General features: G+C 45.2%; 1 protein-coding gene across 3 annotated transcripts in view; it reads left to right on the top strand.

Annotated features, from left to right (window-relative positions):
* OTOF (otoferlin) overlaps positions 1–25,845 on the top strand; it is a 157,099-nt gene that overhangs the window by 17,560 nt on the left and 113,694 nt on the right. For all 3 annotated transcript variants that reach the window (XM_032954768.2, XM_032954767.2, XM_032954765.2), the window contains exon 4: positions 14,270–14,369. In XM_032954768.2, coding sequence (XP_032810659.1) covers positions 14,270–14,369 — 100 coding nt within the window. The remainder of the gene's footprint in view (positions 1–14,269; positions 14,370–25,845) is intronic.

Below are 25,845 nucleotides of genomic sequence, written 5' to 3'. Positions count from 1 at the left end.
TCATTGGATTCCTTCAGTATAAATACATATTCTGATTCTGATGGAATCCCCAAGCCAAGCCAGTGCTCGCTGGTCAGACAGACCATCGCTCATTAATGAGTCTTCCGCCTAACCAAATAACCAATGGGTAATGACCAATTCACGTAATAATATATTGTCTTCGACATCCATGACAAATGTTAACGTCATCATCAGCAATGTTATTGTAATAATCATGTCGTTACCATCTTCATTGACTGATCATTACAAATACCTTGGGTTTCATATTGATGCTACCTTATCATTTCATATGCATATTGATCAGGTTCAGTAATAAAAAGAGTGAAATGTAAAGTTTGCTTCTTGTACAGAAACAAGCATTGTCTTTTAATTCGTAGACAGATTATTGAAGCTATATACTTTCCGTTATTTGGCGACTCTGATGTAGCATATCAGATTGCTTTTTCGGTAAACTTGAACTTATCTCGGTTTACCGTGCTTCATTATGATTTGCAGTGAATGTTCCATACAGGACGCATCACTGTGACCTCCTCTACGCCATGGCTGGGCAAATGTCCTTGGGCGCGAGAAGGCATTTTCACCGCAGGGCTATTTCATTTAAACGGCCATTGTCCGTAGATCTGCTCTATATTTGTCTGACCTGTTTGTTGGTATTAACATCGGACGGACATCTGCAATGCACGTATGGTTGTCTCTTAATATTTCCAAAATTTCGTACACAATTTGGATCAACAGCATTCAATGTCGCTGCTGCCGCAAAGTGTTTGGAATCACCACTGAGTTTCGTCTCTTGGCATCTCATTTTCCCATCTCTGTCGTCATTTAAACTGACTTTTTTTTATTAAAAGCACTGAAAGCTTAATTGTGAATGTAATTGTTACAGCGTGATTGCTCTTATCAAGTGTGTTTGCTTGTTATTTTTTTAAATCTGTAATTGTGGAATTCTTCGATGTTGTCTGCCGGCCGAGTAACCCTTGAAAAATAGCTCCTTAGCTCACTGGGCTTTACTCAGTGGGAAATAAACCTCTGATTCTGATCTTCATAATCTTCAATTGTACCTGCTCGAGGGGCAGTTGGTGGCCGGAGGCCGGGACTCGGGTGGTGTTCGAACACAAAACCCCCATCGGAGGGGGCATGAGGCTTCGTGTGACCAATGAGCTTACACCCTGCGTGTGGTCATACCTCCCCTATGGGGCCCTCGCAAGACATTGCCAATGCGCATGTGTATTGGTTGTGTACATACATAACTGTACCTATATATATCCGTCGTGTACTTGCACGTGTAACGCACTGCGTTGCGAACACGTCGACCCGGGTTCGATTCCCGCTCACGGCCAACACCAGTGACGAATATTTGCACTGGTCCTGGGCCTCCCCTTGGTCGACTCAGCCTCAAATGAGCACCTGGTGCGGTGTGTAAAACATCGCCGATAGGGGAGACAAAGGTGGCCGGGCATGGCTTTGGCCACCCACCCACTCGTGTTGACGTACCGGCCTTCATAGGTGCACGCTAACGGCACTTGCCCTAACAGCCTGTTAAGGCTACATGGGGGACCTTTGTTGCTGTGTGCACCACAGTGGGACAGGCAGTGGGGTTCTTGGATTCGGTTATGCTCTGCTGGAGCGATCACGGTGGGCCTCGTCTCATCCACGTAGATGTTGGGGCACCCAGTTTTCAGATCTTTTTTCTACATTTTCCTGCAAATGCAAATTCCTCTCAATTTACTTGGGCATCCATTGATAAGCGTGGATAATAGGAATTTTGTCTGCAGAATGCTTGCGGATAAATGGAGGTGGTGATGGATAAGAGCCCCACTGTAGTGAACTGTTTGCTTTTTAACAGCACAATCTATAGTGAACATACAAAAACGCGGGCAGCGGCTTTTGAATTTCACTTTTTTTTATTTTGAGTTCTTAACAATTTGCAAAGCAATGCAATCACCAGGTCCATTTTTTATTGCAGAAGTTTGCTTGCACGGTCCTGTGCACACATTTTCTCACGAAGCGTTTATAATTGACAAAATATAACTATATCGTTACACTCATAAATTAATTACGCTAAACCAAAGATGCCTTTGAGCTAAATGGTAATTATTGCCAAAAAGAGTTTCACATCACAGCACCTCTCTCTGATTTAATTGAACTGATGTTTTTTGGTATTTGCTGCACTTCATCGCTTGGCATAACTAATTAAGTGCATTAATGGTGGGGACCTTTTTCAAAGATAACTTATATTTCCTACAATATTTTAGACGGGAGGAATTAAGATGCCCATGTGTATATCTGTCTCTCCCTCTCTCGGGCCCTTCTCTTCTCCTTCGTGGCACATTGGTAATGTGATTGAACCCATTATAATTGCATGCCCAATTCGTCCTAGACTACCGGTACATCATCACACAATTACGCAAGTGTTATGTTTGGGATGCATGTGAACGATGTAACCGTGCATCCCATACTGGTGTCATCTATTAACTGTTCTTCCCACTAAACTAAAATCTTATGCATCTACCTTCTGTGCGTACAATCAGTGATACAGCCGTAATCGTTTTTCAGCCATTTGATTATCCACTGCTGGATGCAGACATAGCCATGGCGTGTCAGCCATGGAGATTGTTTGACCATACTTCACCCCGCTGGTCAGTGGGGGGGTTGGTAAAGGAGGTGAGCGGGGGGCAGGACTGGTTCAGGTATCACTCACCGCTGATGTTAGCCATGGGTAAGAATCAAACGCACGTTACCGAATCCTTTTAGTGCAGTGCGCTAACCACTGTGCCACCCCTCCACGGTGTATACATCCACTGTACAATGGTATACAAATAGCCTTTGTGCTAATAATGGCAACGAGCACTGTGAACAATTTGATGCACAAATGGCTATTGCAGTAGGGAAATCCCCCCCCCCCCCAAAAAAAGGTTAATAAAATTACATATTTAAACACAAATATGGGCAGAATGATAATTTATGTGTGAGAATGAAATCCAAAAAGTTGTTACAGTATGTATGGAAAGGCTTTTTCTTTTTTGTCTACAACCATGCTGTGTTCTAACCCAAAACCAATTTTTCTTCCTGCTCTGTTTATACCGTACCCGGTGCTGGAGAGGCGTAATGATCAGCCTGGCGGATAAGTCAAAGCGATTTTGATTTGTACAGCTTCCATTTTATCTCAGCCATCAGCACATGCAGAGACTGTATAATCAGATTTTTTAAAAAAAAATTCTCCCAAGGCTCTATTATTTAAATTGAAATTATATTTTATACTCGTTTATTTTACATATTTGTGATTTTTTTATCAGCACTTTATTTCACCTTCGTTACATGCTAAGTCAGGAATAAGGACCTTATAAGCTGCTCAACTCGATAACATTACTTTGCCTTTATCCTTTTTTCTTTACATTTGCAACAGTTACCGTTAGACATGCGCGCTATGGATGGAATAGGATCGGATGGACGACAGTGATGACGGATCATTTTTGAAAATCCGTTACTCTTCAAAATAAGAGCCCGAATCCACGTGAAAGTCCACTCGTCACAAAGTAGCAATAATAGTAATGTGTCCATCAGTGCGGGTGTTTTCGTCAGTAAACACCGAATCGGTTCAATTAACCCTGGGATGACAATGCACGCGGACGGTGACACTAAACAACAAACAGCGTGTCTCAGAAGAGAGAGAGGAATAACAATGGGAATTATGCACAGCACAAATGTAATGTAAATATTAATAATAACCACCAGCGCGGTTGCATCTGCGCCTAACAGCACATCAGCGCAACATAAAGGGCACGGCGAGGTCGCAGCTGCCACTGGATCGGCTCCAACCTGACGCAGCGGCTGAGCGAGCGAGCGAGTGAGCGAGCGACGCTCCGGCATGTGTTTGGTAGAGCGACCTTTTTCTTTTTTGCACGTATGCACAATTGAGAGATGACGCCTTCTGGTTGGCATTCTCTAAACGCTATGAGGCGCCGGGGGAAGAAAAAAAATAATTCAGTGAATAAATACACGCGCGAGGCCTTTTTTTTATTTCGATTTTTATTTTTCAGTTGTCATGGGAAATGGCTGGCTCCGTCCAACTTACTGTTTCCCTAACCGCAGAAGCAAATAAAAGATGCAGGGAAACGATGTTAAGGGCAATTCTGAAGAGACAAGTAAAATTAATTGTAATTGATGTGCTTACAAACAATCCAGTTGAGAATTGAAAGGGATTGACTTAAATGCAATTATCGACCCAACCAAAAGCATAATAAGCATGTTGACCCGTCGCCACCTCCTGGCGTCTAAGTGATCCTGCAGATTTTCATAAACCCCATTTAACCTGATCGAGTGTAAAGTCCACTCACTGGTGATCTTCGTCAACAGCCTTGACCCAGTTGAGAAAATTCCCCAAGTGGAGGGCTCGATTTCATGAATGAACCAGGGGGACCCTTGCTCGATGTGTTATTCAAATCCCTCGTCATGTCCATCTTTGCATGGAGATAACCTGTGGCGCATGGATTGTCTGTGCTATAACCACAGGAAAGATTTTATAAGGTCAGAAGCAGAATCGCTATTTTATTTATACTGGAGTAATCCGATGAGCAATCAAGCAACTTTTCACAGATGTCCAGGAGTCATTGGACTCCGCAGCCAACACAGCTTCTGGTGCAATATCGATCTCCAATTCGCGACCAATATTATTCATAATATAGGTTTTCTGGGGTTAGATCGTGTAAATATAAGTGTCGTTAAGTTAGCATTTTAATTATACATTTTCAGGAGGATCCCACATTGGGACATTTGGCTAGTTCTATAGTAAGGAGTATGCGTGGTAAGAAACTTTGTGCCAAGAAAATACCCATTTATACGACTGGATAATCATTAAAAGGCCACACAGATCAGTATAAGAGCACGTTAACTGTGCTGCCATCCCCTGGCTACCTCACGGCCAAAAGATATGGAACAAATATCAGATGGTGAACCAACTCTTGCCTCCCAAGTGCTGGATTACAGATGTGCCCCGCTTAACGTAGCCCAGCAATTGCCTCCCCCTGTTCGTGTGTTCATTTTATGTAAGCCCAGGGGTAGGGAGTTGAGATTGTAATGGATTGAGATGATATTAGCGTGCTCAATAATTATTGATGACATTGTACGGAGCCTGAAATTATATTGATGGTTTATACGGTTTCCTTGGGACCATTTTTCACGGCTGCCTTGTTTTGTGTTGCCATTTTACGGCAAAGAAAACTTACACAAATTGCACATCGAAATGGAGAACATTCTTAATAAACACAGAATATTAAAAAAAAGAGCTTACTCTCTGTACTGCCTATAGAGGCATCGTGTTTTTAACCAGTATGTTGGTATTTGCGTGTTTAATGTCTAACATTACACCTGGTGCATTCATAATTCATGTACGAATTGTACACTGGGAAAAATATATTGATGCGACGATAAGTGACTGAATGAAGATATATAGTAATAAATGTCGGTCTGCTCATGTTATTTAACATAACCTTCTTTAAAAAGTGTTTACCGCAGCTTGTAATTTCTACAATTGATACCAATTAAATTAGTTGGAGAAGCCTTCATTATGAGATCAAGAAAAGACGGTGGCCACGGTGGCGAGATGTTCACTACCTCGCCTGGTATACAGTTGGTCGTGGGTTTAATTCCGACCCCGACGCCTGTATATTTGGAATTTGCATGTTCTCCCCGTGGATGCGTGGATTTTTCTTCGAGTCCTCCAGTTTTTCCATCCACATTTACAAATAAGCATTTAGAGTATTTGGCTGCAATGCATTTAGACATGATAAGCCACTTCGTTGAGCTATCATTTGTCGCCAGGTCGCTTCTGAAAAAGAGCTATATAGCTCAGTGGGCCTTACCTGGAAAAAAAAGTTTAGTTTTAGCTTATGGTTTAGTTGTAGAAGGACTGTTCCGTAAGTTGAAACAAGTTTGAGAGTTTCAGGAGACGAAAAACGATTATCAGATTCAACATATTAATCAATAATACTGCTAAAAAGGAAAAATGTGAACGGTATGTGATGTTTCTAGTGATGATTCTTCTTCATAGCACGTAGACGATCACCAAGACATGTGTTTGATATTGTTAGATTGTACTTCGTTAGAAGTGGCTGGGCAACTGCGAGGCCTAATACTCATGTCGGCAAGTGAGCCAGCATAACAGAGGTCCCGAGTTTTCAATCTGAAGCAGTCACCTAAAATAGGTTGCCCATGAGCTTCGATCTTCCGTGAAGCTCGTGGGCAACCCGAACCGCATCCATACAAATCAGGACAGACCTGGATACTTGATGCACAAACAGAAATGTTAAATCTCTCGAGTGTGCGACTGTGGTCACCGGGAACAGACCGTGGCACGCATGACGACGCAACGCCCGATTCACAAATACAAAGGAGGCAAGCGCAGCGATGCACTCTGCTACGCCTGACGCAATTATCTGACTCAAACGCGTCAGCGTCAAAATTATAGTTGCTGCTCTGCATCAGCATGACGAAGACGACCGAAAATAAGTAACGCTTTTTTTTTTTTACAGGATGGATTCAGCCTTGCATGGAACGTTTGCGGGGAAGAAAAAACATCAAATAAACTTAACTTTTTCCCCCCTTAATTTGCTAACGGCCAGCTCCTATTGCCTTAAAATTGGACGGTGGCCACATGGCATAAACCTCCATTGGGAAAAGCATGAAATTGAGTGCTGTCTGGTGGCTAAAGATAGACCCAACGGAAAAACTCCAGAGCGCAGTCCGTGGTGGTGCGGCAACTATTTTTTTCCGCATCATATCAGCAGGAAAACAGCCCAGTACTTCCACAAATTAGGCAGCCTCAGTTTAAAAAAAAAATCACAATGATCATATTAGCAGGAAAACCGCCCAGTACTTCCACAAATTAGGCAGCCTCAGTTTAAAAAAAAATCTCAATGATCCTGAATAATACATATGACATGTCATTTTGAAGGTAATTGGGGGCACCGCGGTGGCGAGATGTTAACTACATCGCCTAGTATGCAGGAAGTCGTGGGTTCAACCCTGACTCTGACGCCTGCGTTATATTTGGAGTATACGAGTTCTTCTCATGGTAGCGTTTCTCTGGGTCCTCCGGTTTTTCCCTCCACATTTAGAAACATGCTTTTAGAGTATTTGGCTGCTATAAATTCCCCCAAAATAACCCACTTCGTTGAGCCATATTTTGTGGCCAGGTCGCTTCTGAAAAAAGAGATATATAGCTCAGTGGGTCTCACGTGGTAAAATAAAAATCGTTTCGAAAAAAATGTTATATAAAATTTGAACTTATGGAACAAGTGAATGCTTTGACACTTACATAAAAAATCAATGCACCATCACCATCCCAAAGTGGATTTGAATAGTGGACTTGTCTTAGTGCGTCCGACACTGCAGTTTTTTAACGAACATTTCTCTCTTATGATGGTCAGCTTTATTTATATATTTAAATCACGACCCTAGTTGGTTGACAAGTCACTGCGTGAAGACACGAATGATCACCCGCACCTTTAAAATGCGTGAAATGTTTTATCTGAAATTGTTCAACTGCCCAGATGAGCAACACGTAGGCTAGGAGATGTTAACTACTTCGCCTGGTATACAGAAGGTCGTGGTTCAATCCCAACCCTAACACCTGTATATTTAGAGTTTGCATGTTCTCCCCGTAGTCGCGTGGATTTTTTTCCGGGTCCTCCAGGTTTTCACTCAACATTAAGAAACACGCATTTAGAGTATTTGGCTGCTATAAATTTCCACGAGATAAGCCACTTCATTGTGCTCTCATTTGTGATAGCCAGGTCGTTTCTGAAATGGGGCGAGAAAGCTCAGTGGGCCTTTACCTGGTAAACAACTTTTTTACAAAAAATGTGTTCGCGTAATAAAGCAGCATCCCCCACCAGTCATCCTGAAGCAGGCTGCTAGCAAGGAAACGTCTCTCCATGCCATTGCGTCCCGTGCGGTGTGGGAGAATGCACTGTGCCTTTGGCCCTGACGAAGCCAGGGCACGCAACAAATCCTGAGTTTAATAATTATTAATGATTGTCGATTCATTTCTGTTGCATTTATGAATTCACGTCACCCTAACATTCACTAGTGGCCGCTATATTCACCGCAATGTAAACAATCATTGTTCCTTCAATTGAATAATGATTGTGAAAATTCTGCAAGCTGCCAGAGGCCTGGATATCTGCATCTCTGCTATTCTCTGTGCTCTCCACCTCTACTGCAGAGCAGTGGGAAAGAAATTGCATCTCTTTACATTTTCATCATCATCATCATCACTCATGATGGCACCTTTACTCCAAAACAGTGTGATATTTTCCATCCGTTATTTCCCTCCTAAAATCTGGCCAGGACTGGGATAATTGGGGAATAAGAAGTAGAAATAATAATTGAAATTAAGGGAGATTATCTGGATGCCTCAGAGACTAAAAACACATTTCCATTGATTCCAATAGTGTTTTCTGTATCTCCATTCAAATTATGGAATTCTTTAACAGTCGAAAGATTGTCCAATAGAATCGCAATCATTTGAATTAAAACATGGGAATGACCATTGCAATCATTGGGGATGTTTTGACAGTATATGAATCGTCCACAGCATCCCCATTCATTTAGTGACGAACCCCTGTGTCTCTATAACGAACTTGGTAGATTAGGTGAACACCAGGGCCCATGGCCATGTCGTTCGTGGTAACGGGAGGCATTTCTGGATAATAGAGGAGTGGTATAAGGAGGTGGCTAAATGAGGACCGGGAGGGGCCAAGGGTGGAGAAAAAGGAAGGTTGTGGCGGGTACCAGAATATTCTAGAAGGAAGGTAGCATGAGGCGAGTGGCTGGAGCTAACACTGGGACACGGGAGATTGACAGGGGTGGCAAGGGGGGTTCGTAAGTTGGGGCGAGGAGGGACTGCCCAATTGGACGAAGGGGAAAGGTGCGTTGATGGTGAGCTGGGGGTAAAATGGGGGCATGAGGCGGACGGAAGGGCCGGCCACGTGGCGGCTCTGATGGAGCGCGTGGACCGCGTGGTGGTGACTGGAAAAGTGTACAGCAGAACGGAGCAGGAGAGACGTGAGTGAGTGGAGTCGGCGTTTATGTGTATTTATTCACTCGCGATAGTAGTCGCCTGAAGTGGCACGCTCGCACGACGTTTGGTTAACCAATTACACTTTGTTTCTTTCACTGGTCTTGAAAATACTTTGGTTGAATAAATCCCAGGGAAGCTATTGACCGAGCCCTTCCTGTGATTTACGGTGATGCGATAAAGGCGTCACATCTCCATACAAATGAATGGGATTCTCCTGGGGGATTTAAAGTTTATACGATTTTAACAAAAAAAAATATTTTACCAGGTAAGGCCCACTGAGCTATTTTTCAGAAGCGACCTGGCCACAAACGATAGCTCAACGAAGTGGCTTATCACGTGGAAACTATAGCAGACAAATACTCTAAACGCATATTTCTAAATGTGGAGCGAAAAACCGGTGGACTCGATGAAAAATCCACGCGACCACGGGGAGAACATGCAAACTTCAAATATGCAATCATCAGGAATGGGATTGAACCCACGACCTGTATACTGTACATGGGCGAGGTATTTAACAACGCTACCTAACAGCTGTCGAGTACCAGCTAACCCCTTCAATAATTAATCATAAGGTATTACTCGGCAAACTCATTCATAAAAAAGGTTAAATCATAAAATATTTGCTGGAACGTTGCTTTGTGGCTTTGACGGCCCAATAAGGAGCTTGTGAAAGGCCGAAGAGCTTGCAGCAGGTTTGCAAAGTGACATTTATTCTGCAAAGGCAAATTATGATTCACACAACAGCGCATACAATACGACACGACAAAGAGCGAGCGTTTAAATAGCAGCTGTGAGAAGGGGAAATCCCTTGGTGCAGAGCAGGTGATAAGCGCTGCCTTGGATGGCACCGCCGAGAAAGAGGGGAGGGACATTGTCTCTCGGTGATTTTCACATGTGACTACAATCACTACGACCACTGCACAGAGGCAATAACGCGTGGCACGCTGTTAACCGATATAAATAATGATGTGGGCTTTTTATTGTATTAAGGGGTAAGCAGTCTAACTGGTGTGCTCGTTTGTTACAGTGTCAAAAGTGAAACCCATTGTTGCTATCCACGATTGCTTCATGTGAACACCTGATTAATGTGGGGTGCCACAGTCGGGAGATGTTAACTACCCTGCCTGGTGTATTTGGAGTTTACATGTTCTCCCCATTTTCGCGTGGATTTTTCTCTGGGTCCTCCATTTTTTTCCTCTTAATTTTGAATCAACATGCGTTAAGGGTATTTGGCTCCTATAAATTTCCACGTGATAACCCACTTCGTTGAGCTATAATTTGTGATGGCCAGGTTGCTTCGGAAAGAGATATATGCTCATTGTGGCCTTACCTGGTCAAATACATAGCTTTAATGTATGAATTGAACCGATTGACTTTAGCTGTGACCTGTTTTTTAATGGAAAATAAATAAATCGCAGAGCGAGATATAGCTCACCCAAAATGACTCTTAAATGTGCACACAGCACAACCATACATTTTTTATGAGAACACTTTCTCGGCTACGTGTTGTTTCATGTTTTACCGCAGCAAATGTTTCCCTGGGGAAGATCCCTCTATTTAATGATACATATACAAGAGTTTCCCAAACAGGCTGGCCTGAGTGGTTTAAAATCGTGTAGAAAATGCGTTGGGCCCGACACACTTAGGGTTTGGAGGAGTTCATTACTGATCCACGGGGTATAAAACAATTCCATTCTGCTCGGCTCGTATTGAACTTCTTGTGCAGGTCTGTCTCCACTCAACAGCTTGTGATACGCCCAGTGGCGCTAGAAGCCTTTTCTCAGAAAAGCTTAGTGCGATTGAGCAGCGTGGAAATAAAGATAAATATTGGACATGGATATCGCGCTAGAGTAATGGTTAGCATTCTGGACTTATAATTCAGAGGTCGCCGGTTCAATTTCCCACCGCTGCAGTTGAAACAATGGGCAAAACGTCTTAAATCCCCCCTACCTGTGTCCACCCAGCAGTATAAATGGGTACACCACGGTCATTTTACAGGTCACGTGTGGCGGGGTAAAGTGTACCTATTCATACCTCTTCGGAGACGTCTGGCCAGCATGGAAGGGAGCCAGTTCTACAGAGATGCAGCTCGTGGAGGCCCTTTCCACCAGCAGTGATGCTTTTACAACATTTCATTGTTTCACCTTTATCTTATTGGTCACAGAAAGGCAGTGCAAAAGGCACTCTCTGACTGGATGCTGGTAAACAACCTGGTGCATATAGAGCAAGACTCGTATCTCTGCTTAGATATATCACCGAATATGGGTTGTCCTGGCTACAGCTGACAACAGCCTGCAGACCACCGAATTCACTGAATGTAGCTTCCAGAGACACTTGATACACTTTGGTAAATTACCCGCAAGCAACTAATGTGGAGGGGCAGATCTAGCGCTCATGTGGGCAGCGTTACGACATCGGGGCCAAATCCGCCTGTGTGATTGTCCGTGGACAATAAGCAAAGCATTTTGTTGTTTGCTGCTGCCAGCAACTCGCTCACCTGCTACCTCACGGTGCAGTCGGGCGGCCTCCTTACCCCAACAAATGGCTTCTAAGTCTCCCTGTGAGGTCCACCATCTCACTGTGAGGTCCACCGTCTCACTGTGAGGTCCACCGTCTCACGGTGAGTTTCACCGTCTCACTGTGAGGTCCACCGTCTCACTGTGAGGTCCATAGTTTCACTGTGAGGTCCATAGTCACCCTGTGAGGTCGAGCCACGCTGTGAGGCGCATGGTCTCGCTGTCCATAGACCTGCTATGAGGTCCGTATTTTTACTGTGAGATCCATCGTCTTGATGTGAGGCCCATGATCTCACTGTGAGGTCCATAATCTGGCTATGAGGTCCATATTATTTCTGTGAGGCCCATAATCTCATTGGTGAGGACTCACTCACACATCATACACTGGGAGTGTCGTGCTGCCAGCTATGGCTGCATGTTTTGTCGTACGTGTTATGTATATCGTTTATTGTTAAATTAAAAATCACAGTTCCTATGATTACTCTTGTTACATTGTTTTTGCAGCTTTATTTTGGAAATTCGAAAACATATGGTAAATCTAAATTGTCTTTTGGTTGTTGTTGTTGGCTTGCACCACATTGTGATTTTTGCACACAGCGTTTTAATAATTTTTTTGTGTGGAATATTTGCTGGTTGAATTCCAGGATGTTTCTGTTACGCGTCGTCGCTTTAAGATGATCTGTGTTCAAATTGTGTTTGTTGCGGTTGCACCCGACTTAAGAGCCGCATGGCTCACAGGGCTATACCTAATAAATGAAACTTGAAACTATAGTCTCGCTGTAAGGTCCACAGTCTTACTGTGAAGTCCATTGTCTCGCTGTGTGGTCCTCAATCTTGCTCTAAGGTCCATCGTCTCATTGTGTGGTCTATAGCCTCACTGTGGGGTCTTGCTATGAGGCCCATAGTTTCTCTCTGGGTTACATAGTATTTCTGTGTGGTCCATAGGATCACTTGGAGACGCAAAGTCTTACTATGAGGTGAGTCCATAGTCTCAGTGTAGGGGTCCCAAGTGGAACGTCCCACAATGTCGGGGCTGGAAAGGCTGTCCGCATCGTTGGAGGAAGGAGCAGCCAATATAGCCATTAATAGCACTCTTAGATTATATATATATAATTATATAGTACTTTTGGGCTGAGTTTGATCATTTCAAGTAAGCTATACAGGAACGACACTTGGGATCTCCACGACGGTTTTTGGTGAAAATACACTCCTTAACACATAAGCTTTCGCAACCAATATTATCCATAATAAAGGTTTTTTTGGGTTAGGTCACGTAAAATACAGCTCATTAGTACGGTTTGTCACTTAAACAAAACGTGCCAATTCGTTACTAGTTCAGCACACCGGTGTGTTGGAGAGTAAACTCACAACATTTACAATTGCATCACCTTCACTCTATTCAAGACCGAAACATGAAGACTTCGTCACAATTTCGGCAAATCGCATGATGAAGCTGGTTGTTGTAATCACCAGCGAAACGTCACAGTGCTAAATTGTTTAATGTTGTGAGTTTACTCTCCAACACACCGATGTGCTGAAGTAGTAACTAATTGGCATGTTTTGTTTACGTGACAAACCTTACTAATTTGCTGTGTTGGGATTCTGGCTTAGCAATCATTGGGAGGATTTCATAAACCATTTCGGGTCTTAATTGATTGATCACGCTTAAGGTGGCTTTCAGACCGCATCCATTATTTTTCGTCTCCCCCCTCCTCTTTTCCGAACATAGATGGACTCGTCCATCTGAATAATTGCCAAATCGTTCTCCGTGGTGCTAACGTAAAAAAATAACCGCCACTTTTTTCAAGATGTATTGTTGTAGTTTTCACACCTGATGATGATTGCTTGTGTTGCAGTCGAAACGTCGTGAGAATTTTATTGTTTTAAATTTTTATTATGTTATTGTTTCCCTTCTACGTGACTTTACCGAAAGAACCAAGAATATAAATACACTACTGCTTCTTCTTTGGTTCTTTCGGTAAAGTCACGTAGAATGAGAATAAAATAATAAAATAAGACAATAAAATTCTCACGACGTTTCGGCCACAACACAAGTAGCCTTCTTCAGGTGAAAGAACAGAACTGTCGGGACGACAGTTCTTATTTTATTATTTTATTCTCATTCTACGTGACTTCACCGAAAGAAGGCTACTTGTGTTGTGGCCGAAACGTCATGAGAATTTTATTGTCTTATTTTATTTTATTATTTTATTCTCATTCTACGTGACTTTACCGAAAGAACCAAAGAAGATGAATCCTTGCAGTCACGAAAGCTTTAAATCGACACTACTGCTTATAAAGTATATTTCCCCTCATTGCCTTACCCCATTACTCCACAGAGACAACCTAAATGCATCAACACTGTACTATGTGCATTCAACGCTTCAACCTCAACGAACAAAAAAGCATGCCACACATAATGTAGAGATATCTGCCTCCTGTTGGGAGCTCCCCCTGTGACGCGTGTGTCACGTGCTGGGGAGTGTGAATCATCATGCAAGGATTGTGAAGGCGGAGCCTGGACCGATTGAGATGTCGTTCGCCGATTATCTTAACCTTGACCGGGATTTGCACTCGGGTCGTCAGGTTCGTAGCGCAGTGGACAGACAACCACGCCACTGGCCAACTCCACAATTGGCTCAAACTGTTGCTGTGGCGTTGCTGTTTTGTCCAGGCTTCTGGGCACTTTCTGCATGGTTCTTCAGCAAGTGGTGGAAGATGGCGTGCTGGAGATCACGGACACACTTCTTGATGACAACAACACACCCACCAAGGTACTTTTTTTCTCACAGATGCTTGCCATGACCAGGCAAGCGGTGGCGAGATGTTAACTCCCTCGCCTGGTATACAGGATATTGTGTGCTCGATCCCAACCCTGACGCCTGTATATTTGGAGTTTGAATGTCCTCCCCGTGGTAGCGCGGATTTTTATCCGGGTCCTCCAGCTTTTTCCTCCACATTTAGAATCAACATGACGAGTTTAGAGTATTTGGTTGCTATAAATGTCCACGTGATAAGCCAAATTGTTGAGCTATAATTTGTGATGGCCAGATTGCTTCTGAAAAATAGCTACAGTATATAGCTCAGTGGGCCTTACCTGGGAAAATTGTATATAGTTTAGTTTCATCCATCACAGTCTTCTTAAAAGATAGATAGACCTCTGTATGTTTTAGGATGATCACACCTGAGGTCTGGAATTTAAACAAACTTTCACCTCAGCCACGGTTTTGAGAGATGCTGTGATTTGCTGTTGGGTATATGGCTGTGCACAGCAGGATGCGCCTGACATTGTTCCTCAGTAACACAGACATTTGGAGTTTTAGGATGGGATCATTGATAGATAATTATTCCTAAAATGTTACAAATAAGTCACGTTCGTCAGTTGTGTACATTTACACTGAATTTGACCAAAATCAGACTTTATTAACATGCAGTAATCCACAAATAAAAGTAAATTCTTGGGAGAAAATACCACTCTCTCGCCTGCTGCCTTTCTGGGTCCTAGATGCTCTTTTGACCTCCAGAGATAAATTTTTCTGCAGATGAAACACGTAAAGATTACCAAGTCTCGTGGTTCTGCCTATCTCGAAAGCTCACAAAACCAGCTTCAAACTTAGTAGTGGCGAGATGTTAACTATCTTGCCTGGTATTCAGGTCATGGGTTCGATCTCGACCCTGACGCCTATATATTTGGAGTTGCCATGTTCTCCCCCTGGTCTCCGGGTCCTCCGGTTATTCCCCTACACATTTAGAAACAACATCACGCGTTTAGAGTATTCGACTGCTATAAATTTTCACGTGATAAGCTACTTCATTGGGCCATCATTTGTGGCCAGGGTGCTTCTAAAAAAAGAGCTATATAGCTCAGTGGGCCTTACCTGGTCAAATAGAAAATTGTTTAGAGTTTAGTTTGCAGAATACATTGTATTAGGGTTAACAGTGTGACGCATGACTCTCAACACATACATCCGTTACACTTCTTCCAGCTCGCCTCCAGGCCCTTGGCAATCTCTGCCACTATTTCTCTCCACGTCCACCTGACACTCGGCGACTCGAATCTCCCGCACCGATCAATCTATCGCGCCACTCCGTCCGCACCGTTCACCTCTTCTCTGCGCTGGCACTCCCCCCTCACTCCACCGCAGTCATCGCTCCTTCACGCTGCCTGACACAGCAGCTTCCCCGAGACCACCCTCCCCTTTGGTCCCTTCTGATGTTACGCTCTCACCTTAGCTCCTGTTATTCGCCCCTCCCGTATCTTTGGTCCCCATTGGGCGCCTCGGGCCATAGACCACCCCCCTCCTCCAGGCCTTTCAGTGTCCACCTCTCCGCTGCCTGTCCATCATGGTGTGTTGCCATGGCAACTGCGACCAGCTCTCCTCTGGCCTGCCCAACTTTGTCTCCACCCCTCGAGTCCTCCGGTGCCGTCGCCCCTCCCCTGCTGACCTCGGTGACCCCTACTCCCCTTGGCTGGCTGCACTTGCTTTGTCCTCGGGTGCCCTCGCTCCCTGCGTGCTGTCCCCATCGGACACCGCCCCCTCCAGGCGGTCACCACGGGTGCCCCGCACCCCCGGTGGCTTGGGGATTAACACAGGCAATGTATAAGCCCATTGCTTTCGAACACTTATGATTGGACTGTAGCTTGTGCAGAGTTAAAAAAGAGAGATGTCACGATGGTTTTGCCTAAGGATCGGTGTTGGTCGGGAATGTATTTTGTCATCTACTTGGGTTAATTTCCATGCTGAACACAGTGCAGCAGGTAGGCATGCACGTTATGGTCCATTGAGACCTAATCACGGCAGGTCCAATCAAGCCTCAATACCATTTTACAGCCAATCAGATCTGATTCATATTTTGTCGAAATGCGATCTCCATTTCTCCTAAAGTTCACCTCTTCTCTATTGCCCATTCCCTTCCTCTTCCCTCCCCTTACCCCTCCACTCCCTCTATCGTGATCACTCATTCTTCAAGAAATATAAAATGCGATAAGATCTGCTGGTTCAAATTTAACCCTAAGAACATATTATGCACCATTATATGACCTAAATATGAACAGGAAAGTAAAATAAGTGCTTTTCTGTAAATTAATCAATAAAACCTAAGAAACATGATTTGTGTCTCAGTGAACCAGAGGAGGCTAATAGTAATAGCGTCAGTCAGGCAGTGCCGCTGCCTTGCGTTAGAAGCCTCCTAGAGTGACAGCCAAGGATGGAGATGCTCCGAAGGGTCACGTCCACTGAGGAGATGGAGCAATGAAGTTCAGGTGCTAGGCAGATTATCGCATCGTAGGATTGTGAGAGATGGTGGTAACTTGGGGAGGTCTCCATCCAGCAGTAGACTAATCCGTAGCCGACGGTGGTGGTGGTGATGGTGGTGGTCGTGAGTGGGTCTGATGGCCCTGGGTTTTATTTGGGCTTTGACATGTATTTATACCTGTGTATGGAATATATTTACAAGTTTTTTGTTAACAATTAATATACGTTACTCTACTTTATAACAATTATATAATGAAAGCGTTTAATGTTCAAGCAAGAAAAAAGGAATGTTTTTAACTTAATTGGAGGAATATAACCCATTGCATTATAGCAGATAGTAGATACCACCACACTGTGTGACAACCCACAGGCCATGTAATTATTTCATTTACTCCAAACAATATTTATTGTTCAAAGTTATTTTTTAAATCATTTTTTTTGGTTGGGTTATTAAACATGGTTCAAGTGGCTCATCCGGATGCGACCCAATGAAATGTTTTTTTATAAACATATGTAAATAAAATAAAACACTTCCAATCCAATTTCAAACCGACAAAAAATGTGCGGATGCGGATCTCTAATGGATAGGCTCGAGAAAGTAGAAGCCCCAGCAAACACAATGAGTTATGTGCACAGAGGAGATTTGTGTTTCACGAACAGGTCCGGAATATGGTAACTTTCTTCCAGGGTAATTAATTCCCTATTCTGGCACCATCATGGCCCCCTGGTAATGGTCCGAGTGGAAGTTCGCAAAACAAGCAACGGTCGATGCCTGGTTAGGTGGTGCAAAGTTTTTTGTCCAGACTGTGTTACGACATATAATGATGAGTGCAATCCCCAACCACAGACCGAGCCAACCAATAAGGCTCCCACATGCGCATACACTACTCATTTTATCAACCGAGGAGGGATGATGATTATGTTGATTATGTGAAAAGTTGTCCTTATAATCGAATGTGTACTCGCATCCATCTGATGCAGAGCTCATCTGAACACCTCCTGTGTTCAACTCTCACACATCAGGTCACCTCGCTCCTATTTCTGCTTCTCCACTTTTAAATTCACCTCCCATCGCCTCTTTTTCCCAAGTTCTTATAAACCTTGCTCAATGCAAGAAATGTAATAACTCTCATCTATTACGATTTTCCAATTCTTTGTTACCAGGTAAGGCCCAACGAGCTGCTGTACATAGCTATGTTTTTAGAAGCGACCTGGCTACAAATGATAGCTCAAATGAAGTGGCTTAACACGTGGAAATTTATAGCAGCCAAATGTTTCTAAATTTTGGTAGTGTTTGTTTTTTTACTGGCATTTTGGGCCATTGCACCTGTTCGCAACAACCATAATCAATAATATATATCAACCACAATGACAATCGGTTGGATTGGTTCCACGGCAATCCGTTCCATTCTGCCAATGCTAGAATGGGCAACAGTCCCTCTCGGCAGTGGCCATGCCAGGAGGTTCAAGCGAGCGTCCACCAGGGCATTCCTCGTGAATTGTGGGTAAGTGAGTTCCGTGGCCCAGGGCCCCTTGCCTTATGTCCTAGCTGCACCCAAACATTGGCTCATTCCTCTGCGCAGACCGAGCCACGACAGATGGCCCACCTTAGCATGCATGGCAAAGGCCCCTGAGTTAATTGCAAGTTGAAGATGTTCTAAGGCAGTGGTTCTTAACCTTGTTGGAGGTACCGAACCCCACCAGTTTCATATGCGCATTCACCGAACCCCTCTTTAGTGAAAAATAAAATGTGATTTTTTTCAAATTCAAGACATAGATATGTTTTTTACTGGTACACAAAATGAGCCGTGCATGAACATTACCTTGTTCAAAGAATAAAACCAACACAATGCATAAACTCACAACAAATTACATACCTGGAAATCAATGTGCCTTCTGCTGTTGCCTTTGAGAGATCAGTTCAGATATGCGTGGCTTCACCTTGGCAAGTGCCACTCTCATGTCATTTTCACAGCAAAGTCTGTTCCTTTTCTTCGTTTTTATGTCCAGCATCCTCGAAAAGGATTGCTCACAAAGATATGTTGTAACAAATGGTATAAAAAATCCAGGGCTTTCTTAGCAATAACTGGATACTTGTTCATTTGTCGACACCAAAACGTTGAGAGCGTTGTTGTTCTGAAGAGTTGCTGTTGAACCTGGCTCTGCTGAATTTCAATGATTTCGTCGAGGAATTCATCATTGACATCTGCTGTTTCAACAGCAAACGTGAACGGCTGTCTCACCCATGCTGGATATGACTCTCTTGTAGGGAAATATCCGTCGAGAGACTTTGCAAGCTCATCTAAGTGCGTGGCAATTGTTTGCTTCAGTTCCGTGGATACAGAAATATCTCCGATTCCAGACACATCTTCGATCTTACTTGCACAGTCGTCCAGAAGCGGGAAGTTTGCGAAGTTATTGTTCTCTGTTCGTCGTTTCCATAACGGTAGCTTTTTTTGAAAAGCCTTCAGGTGTTCTTCCGCTTCCATGATATTGACTCCACCACCCTGCATCTGCTGATTGAGATGATTGAGAGCTGCGAATATATCAGCCATGTACGCTAAAATGAGAATGAACTCAGGATTTTTGAAGCAATCTGCATGGCAGTGTTGGTGCTCTTGCAAAAACAGGGCTAATTCCACACGCATGGCAAAAACACGATTCAGCACCTGTCCCCGGGATAACCACCGAATATTAGAATGGAGCAGAAGTACCTCAAATTCAGAGCCCATTTCTTTACACAGCTCACTGAAGATGCGGTGCCTCAGAGCACTTTTTCGCACATAGTTCACACATTCCACCACAGTTTTTAATACTTCTGTCATTTTTGGAGGTAAGGTTTTTGTTGCCAACGCATGCCTGTGCAGAATACAATGCGTCACAATGATGTGTGGTGCATCGGCCTTTACTAGCGCACCAAAACCAGACTTTCTTCCCAGCATGACTGGAGCTCCGTCCGTACAAACTGCAGAAACCATATCCCATGAAAGATTGTTGTCTCTGAAGAAGTCATCCACAAGCTTCTTCACATCGGCTGCCTTCGTTGTTGTTGTAAGAGGCTTACAAAATAAAAACTCTTCTTTTATCATGTCGTCTTTCACATAGCGTACAAAAACAGCAAGCTGGCTTAGATCAGAAACGTCTGTGGTTTCGTCGAGTTGAAGGCTGAATTTTGCCGGGCTTGAAATCAGATCCGCGACTACTTGAGCCAAGATGTCTTTACTCATGTCTTCTATTCTGTCACTGACGGTGTCATTTGAAAGGGGAATTTGGGATAATTTACCTTCGGCCGCTGTTCCGAGTATCAGATTCGCCATCTTTAATGCAGCTGGTTTCACAAGTGTTTCACCAATGGTGTGTGGCTTGCCCTGCTTTGCGATCAGGTAAGCAACTTCGTACGATGCTGTCAGGATCGGTTTGTTAACAGGTACAAATCCAAGAGCAGGCAGAGTAGCCCTTTCATCGAATCTGGCTCTCTTCACCCTGAATTCAGCAAGAGTTGTGTTCTTGTATTCCCCGTCTCCATGCAGCTTCAAGAAGTGTTCCTTTAGTTTTGCCAGTGCAAGACTAGAGTTGCTCAACTTGGCGTTGCAAATCATGCAGATAGGACGCTCACTCCCATCACGTTCCGTGATACATGAGAATCCATGTTGTACATATTCGTCCGACCACTTTCTTCTTTTGCCCGACATAGTTAGTATGGATAAAATATTAAAGAAATCACACGACGTACGACAACAACAGTCACACGTTGACTACTGAGTACGCACTAAATTCCCCGCAGCGCTGATTGGCCAAGCAGTGTAGCATGATCATCTGCAGCCAGTGATGGCCAAGCGGGCCGTGTGTGTCATCACAAATTTACACAATAATTCAAGTGTGTCCGGACCTCCGTGGCGGGGGCTCTGCCGAACCCCTGAGATCGACTCACCGAACCCCTGGGGTTCGATCGAACCCAGGTTAAGAACCACTGTTCTAAGGTTTTCCAACAACAACAAAAAGCGCCATCCATTGTTCGGAAGAATGTGTATAATGGCTCTGTGAGAATGAGGGTGGTGAGCGACGTTATGCAAAGCGGGTTTTTTAATGGACTTATTCAACATTGGAATAGTAAAAACATCAATGTCAGTATATTATATATTATATTATATATTATTTTATTGTTACTCTTCAACGTGACTTTACCGAAAGAACCAAGAATATGAATCACTGCAGTCACGAAAGGTTTTAATAAAAAAAAATCAGCTGAGATTAGGAGCACACTCTTAAAGGGAGTGCTCCTAATCTCAGCTTGTTACCTGTGTAGTGCCTTGGATTCACTCGGACGACAATCGCCTTTCTTCCATCGTCACTTTTATTTCCATCGTTCCGCACACACACACACACTTTATATATCATTACACACACACACTATAATTTCTCCTCTCTGCGCTCCGCCAACTCGAACACTCGAATTCCCCTTAGCACCCGCCGCTCATACTCCTTGTCTCACCACACAGTCTCCTCTTCACTCCCCGCACACACAGTGGTTCTCTCTCTATCTCCTCACACACAGTGACTCGTCTATCTCTTCACACGCAGTGACTCTCTCTATCTCCTCACACACAGTGACTCGTCTATCTCTTCACACGCAGTGACTCTCTCTATCTCCTCACACACAGTGACTCGTCTATCTCTTCACACAAAGTGACTCGTCTATCTCTTCACACACAGTGACTTGGCTATCTCTTCACACACAGTGACTTATCTATCTCTAACTCTCCCTGTACCTACCTATACCGTAACTACCACTCTGCTAACGCTAACTTACCTATCGCTATTTATTGTCCTCTGGGTTCGGCTCTCAATCTATTCTTCACTAACACTTGCCGGCTCCCCTCTTTGCATCTCTCGCTGCTCTCTCCACTTCTCGCCAACTACTCCCCAACAACAACTCCACTCCCCAACAACAACTCAACTCCCCGTCCAAATCACCTAGCGTTTTATCCCCTTTCCAATCAGCCTTAATTAATTGCCACGTGCCTCGCTGGCACTTTCCCGTCAGCTCGCACCTGTCCAACGGCCCAGACTTCGTGACGCCGCCACTTAACGCTAACAGCCTCTCGACCAATCACAGCCCTCGTGCCTTGACTCCCTTAATTACTTTGGTTTGCTTACGTCACCGGTGACTTCACCACCTGCTCGACCTTATGTGACCCACACTGTTTGTATGTACTGTATGTGGCCAATTTACCCATGTGTATCTTCTACTCCACTACATCACTCCCCCCCCCCCGCCCCATGATGAAAGAACCTAGCCGTCCCTGGCTACGCTATACTCGAATTGGAGTAGTGGAGTGAAGCGGACAGAACAATGATAACATATATACAGAACACACTCGCAACACATGACCATTTTGTACAACCACCCGACACGCACCACACAACGACACTCACACAACACCTTTATACAGAATCCCCAAACCCCCCAAAGTCAACGTAGTGTATTTCTCCTGGAACAGGTTCCCGCTGCCGGCCCATCTCCCCTGCACGGGACACCCTGCGGTAAGGGAGGGCCTCGCTCGTTTCGCCAACGAGGGGCGCTCCTGGGCTCCACCCTGCGCCCATCCCCGTCCCAGCGACACTCTGCTGGCGGGGCTGTCCGTCGTTCCCGGTCGGGACGGACATTGGTCGGGATCTGTAGCCAGTTAAAAGGCATCCGGTCAGCAACCCTGCCCAAAAGGGGCGATCCTGCAGGCACACGGGGGGCAGATCTCTGGGACACGTGCACTTGTGACCTCCCCACAGGTTCGTCGGACGCATCCAATACAGGCCACTCTCGGATGGGGGATGACGCGTCATATGGTAACACAAATTTCTTCAGGCGCGACGGGTGAACAAACCATGTCCGACGACCGAATTTTATTCGCACATTCTGATCCCGTAAAACCTCCACAATATCAACGGGCCCCTGCCAGGGGCGGTGAAACTTCGGGGATGTTCCCACCGGCACCATGGGGCAGTGCAACCAGGCTTTATCTCCACGGCTCTCGTGGCTGCTGCCAGCCGTACAATCTTTCGTTAGCGGCTTGTCGTCGTGCCGTATTTTTCAATGCAACCTCCCGGGCTTCCCTCAGACGGTCTAAAGCCACTTGCATTGGAGCGGGCACCGTCGTAGATTTCTCTCGTTTCCAAATTCCCAATTTAACAATAGCCGGCGCTTCTGGTTCCCATCCATACATTAGAAAAAATGGCGAGTACCCCGTTGAGGCATGCGGGGCCAATCTGTACGCGGCCAGCGTCGCTGCAACATGCAGGTCCTAATCATCCTGAGTGGTGTTTACTTGGTGACAAAGCATGGACGTCAGCGTCCTATGCAGCCGCTCGACCATCCCGTCAGTCTGCGGGTGGTACGGGGACGTCCGGATCTTTTTGGTCCCTAGTGAGTCACACACGTCTTTAATCAATTTCGATGAAAAATTTCTGCCTTGGTCAGTAAGCAATTGTTCCGGGGGCCCCCTTATCTAAGACGTACCCTTTCAAGAAAGCCTCAGCGATCGACGTCGCTGGCTGGTCTACTAGCGGCCATGCCATCGGCCAACGAGTTAAGTATTCCACCCCGACGAGCAAATATTTGTGCCCTCAGGGGGTGACGGGGAACAGACCCAAAATATCTAGCGCCACAATTTCATTCACTCTTGAAACTTGAATCGATTGCAATGGGACACGATATGGCCGTGCCGGCGCTTTCCTCAATGCACATTCCTGGCACGCTTTTACATGCTGTTTCACATCATTAAACATTCCCGGCCAGTAAAATTCATTCCCCACTGTCAATGCGGTCTTCTTCTCCCCCAAATGCATCAATTTCTCATGTATCTCGTTAATTAATTTCCCCCGCAACACCCTCGGGACAACAATACAACATTTTTGTGCTTCCACATCCCAGCGAACAAGCAACCCCTCCGTCAACATCAAAAATGGGCGATCCTCCGATCCCCTTGAACGAGAGGCACGCAGCCTCATCCTGGTTAGCGAGGAATCTTCTACCTGCAGTTGCTTCAACTGTTTCAATGACAACCCCAACAATCCAATTTCTGCTCCAGGGATTATGCCTGGCACCCCCGAACCCGCTGCAGCGACCGTTTGCGAAACCTCCTGCAGCGGCGGGCCGCAACACAGCGAGCCCTCTGCGCACCGACACGTCTCAGCCGGTCGCGGCAACCTCGACAAAGCATCCACGTTTACATGGCGCGTTCCTTTCCTATGTTGGATCGTGAAAGAGTACTCCTGGAGGGTCTCAAGCCAGCGAGCCATCTGCCCCGACGGCTGATCCACGCGCAGCGAGTACTGTAGTGCCGCGTGGTCAGTGCAGATCAAAAATTCCCTGCCGTACAGATACGGTCGGTACTGCCGAACAAAATGGACAATCGCCAACAATTCTCTACGCATCACACAGTATTTTTGCTCCACCGACGATAACACCCGGCTGCCATATGCCACTACTCTCTCGACGCCATCAACCATTTGTGACAAAACCGCGCCTATGCCCGTATCACTGGTATCCGTGTCAAGTATAAATCGCTTCGTAAAATCCGGGTATCCCAACGGCGGTGCGTCCGCCAGTGCGGCCCGCAACGCTTTGAATGATTTTTGTTCTGCAATCCCCTATTGAAACTTCACACCTTTCCTGGTCAGCGTATGCAATGGTCGAGCAATCGTGGCAAAATCCTTAACGAACCGCCGATAATACGACGCTAAGCCCACAAAGCCTCGCACTTCCCTTGCTGTTCTCGGCACTGGCCATGTTCGCACACAACTCGTCTTTTCCGGATCAGTGGCCACTCCTGATGCGCTAACAACGTGCCCCAAATACTTCACCGATGTTCTTAACAATTGGCACTTCTGTGGTTTAAATTTCAATCCGGCGCGCCGCACTCTGCCAAAAACGGCGCGCAGTCGTTGCAAATGTTCATCGAAATTCCTACTGAAAACAATCACATCATCTGGATATATCAAGCATGACTCCCAATGCAGGCCCGACAACACGAGTTCCATTAATCGCTGGAAGGTCGCCGGCGCAGAGTGGAGTCCCATCGGGAGCATGTTAAATTGATACAATCCTTGTGGTGTCCGAAATGCCGTTTTAGGTCTTGATTCCTCATCCAGGGGCAATTTCCAAAAGCCCGACAACAGATCGAGGGTCGAAAAGATTCTGGCGCCGGACAGGGCGTCCAGTGAATCATCAATTCGTGGAAGCGGGTACGCTTCCACCACCGAAACTTTATTCAATTTCCGATAGTCAACACAAAATCGCATGGTTCCATCACGTTTTTTAACGAGGACAATAGGGGCTCCCCATGGGCTGGACGATGGGGCAATAATATCTTGCTCTAGCATTTCATCAACAGATCGCCGAATACATTCTTTCTCCAAAGGACCTACACGATGCAAATTTAATCTGATCGAGGGTGCGTTTCCTGTGTCAATACGATGCCACAACAACGTCGTTCGACCCACGTCGTATTTCCCTGAACTGAACACATCTTTAAATTCTACTAGCAACGCATGCAAACTCGACCGTTGCACAGGCGATAACTCTGGGTCTTGTTTGTAAAGATCCCTTAACCATTCCGGATCATCTTCCTCCCTTGACAACATTTCATCCTGTCCCGTAGCAAAACATGTTTTCGTTTCTGGACCCGGCGCACCCGTCACGTGCGCCAACGTAGTGCCCTCTTGAATAACAACCTCTTCGTGCCCCGCGTTTACAATTTGAATGAAAGGATCGCAATATGTTGGTATTATGGTCAAAGCCCCTACCACGGTGGGCATTCTCGATACAGCATTTGAGGGTGTTAACAGCACTCCCTCCTGCAGCTCATCCCAAGGCAATTCCTTCCTTATCCGTAGCGGTACCAATATTTGCGATGTAGGTGGGACGCGCACGGTGCGGCTCACCACGGCCTACACCACAGCGTTCGCCACCGCAAATTTTGAAGGCGTCCCCAAAAAT

The sequence above is a fragment of the Petromyzon marinus genome, chromosome 15 (genome assembly GCF_048934315.1).
Source record: "Petromyzon marinus isolate PM22_M1 ecotype Great Lakes invasive population chromosome 15, UKy_Petmar_22M1.pri1.0, whole genome shotgun sequence".
NCBI lineage: Eukaryota > Metazoa > Chordata > Hyperoartia > Petromyzontiformes > Petromyzontidae > Petromyzon > Petromyzon marinus.
Note: the sequence above shows the minus strand (reverse complement) of the source record. Positions and strands in the feature narration are given on the sequence as shown.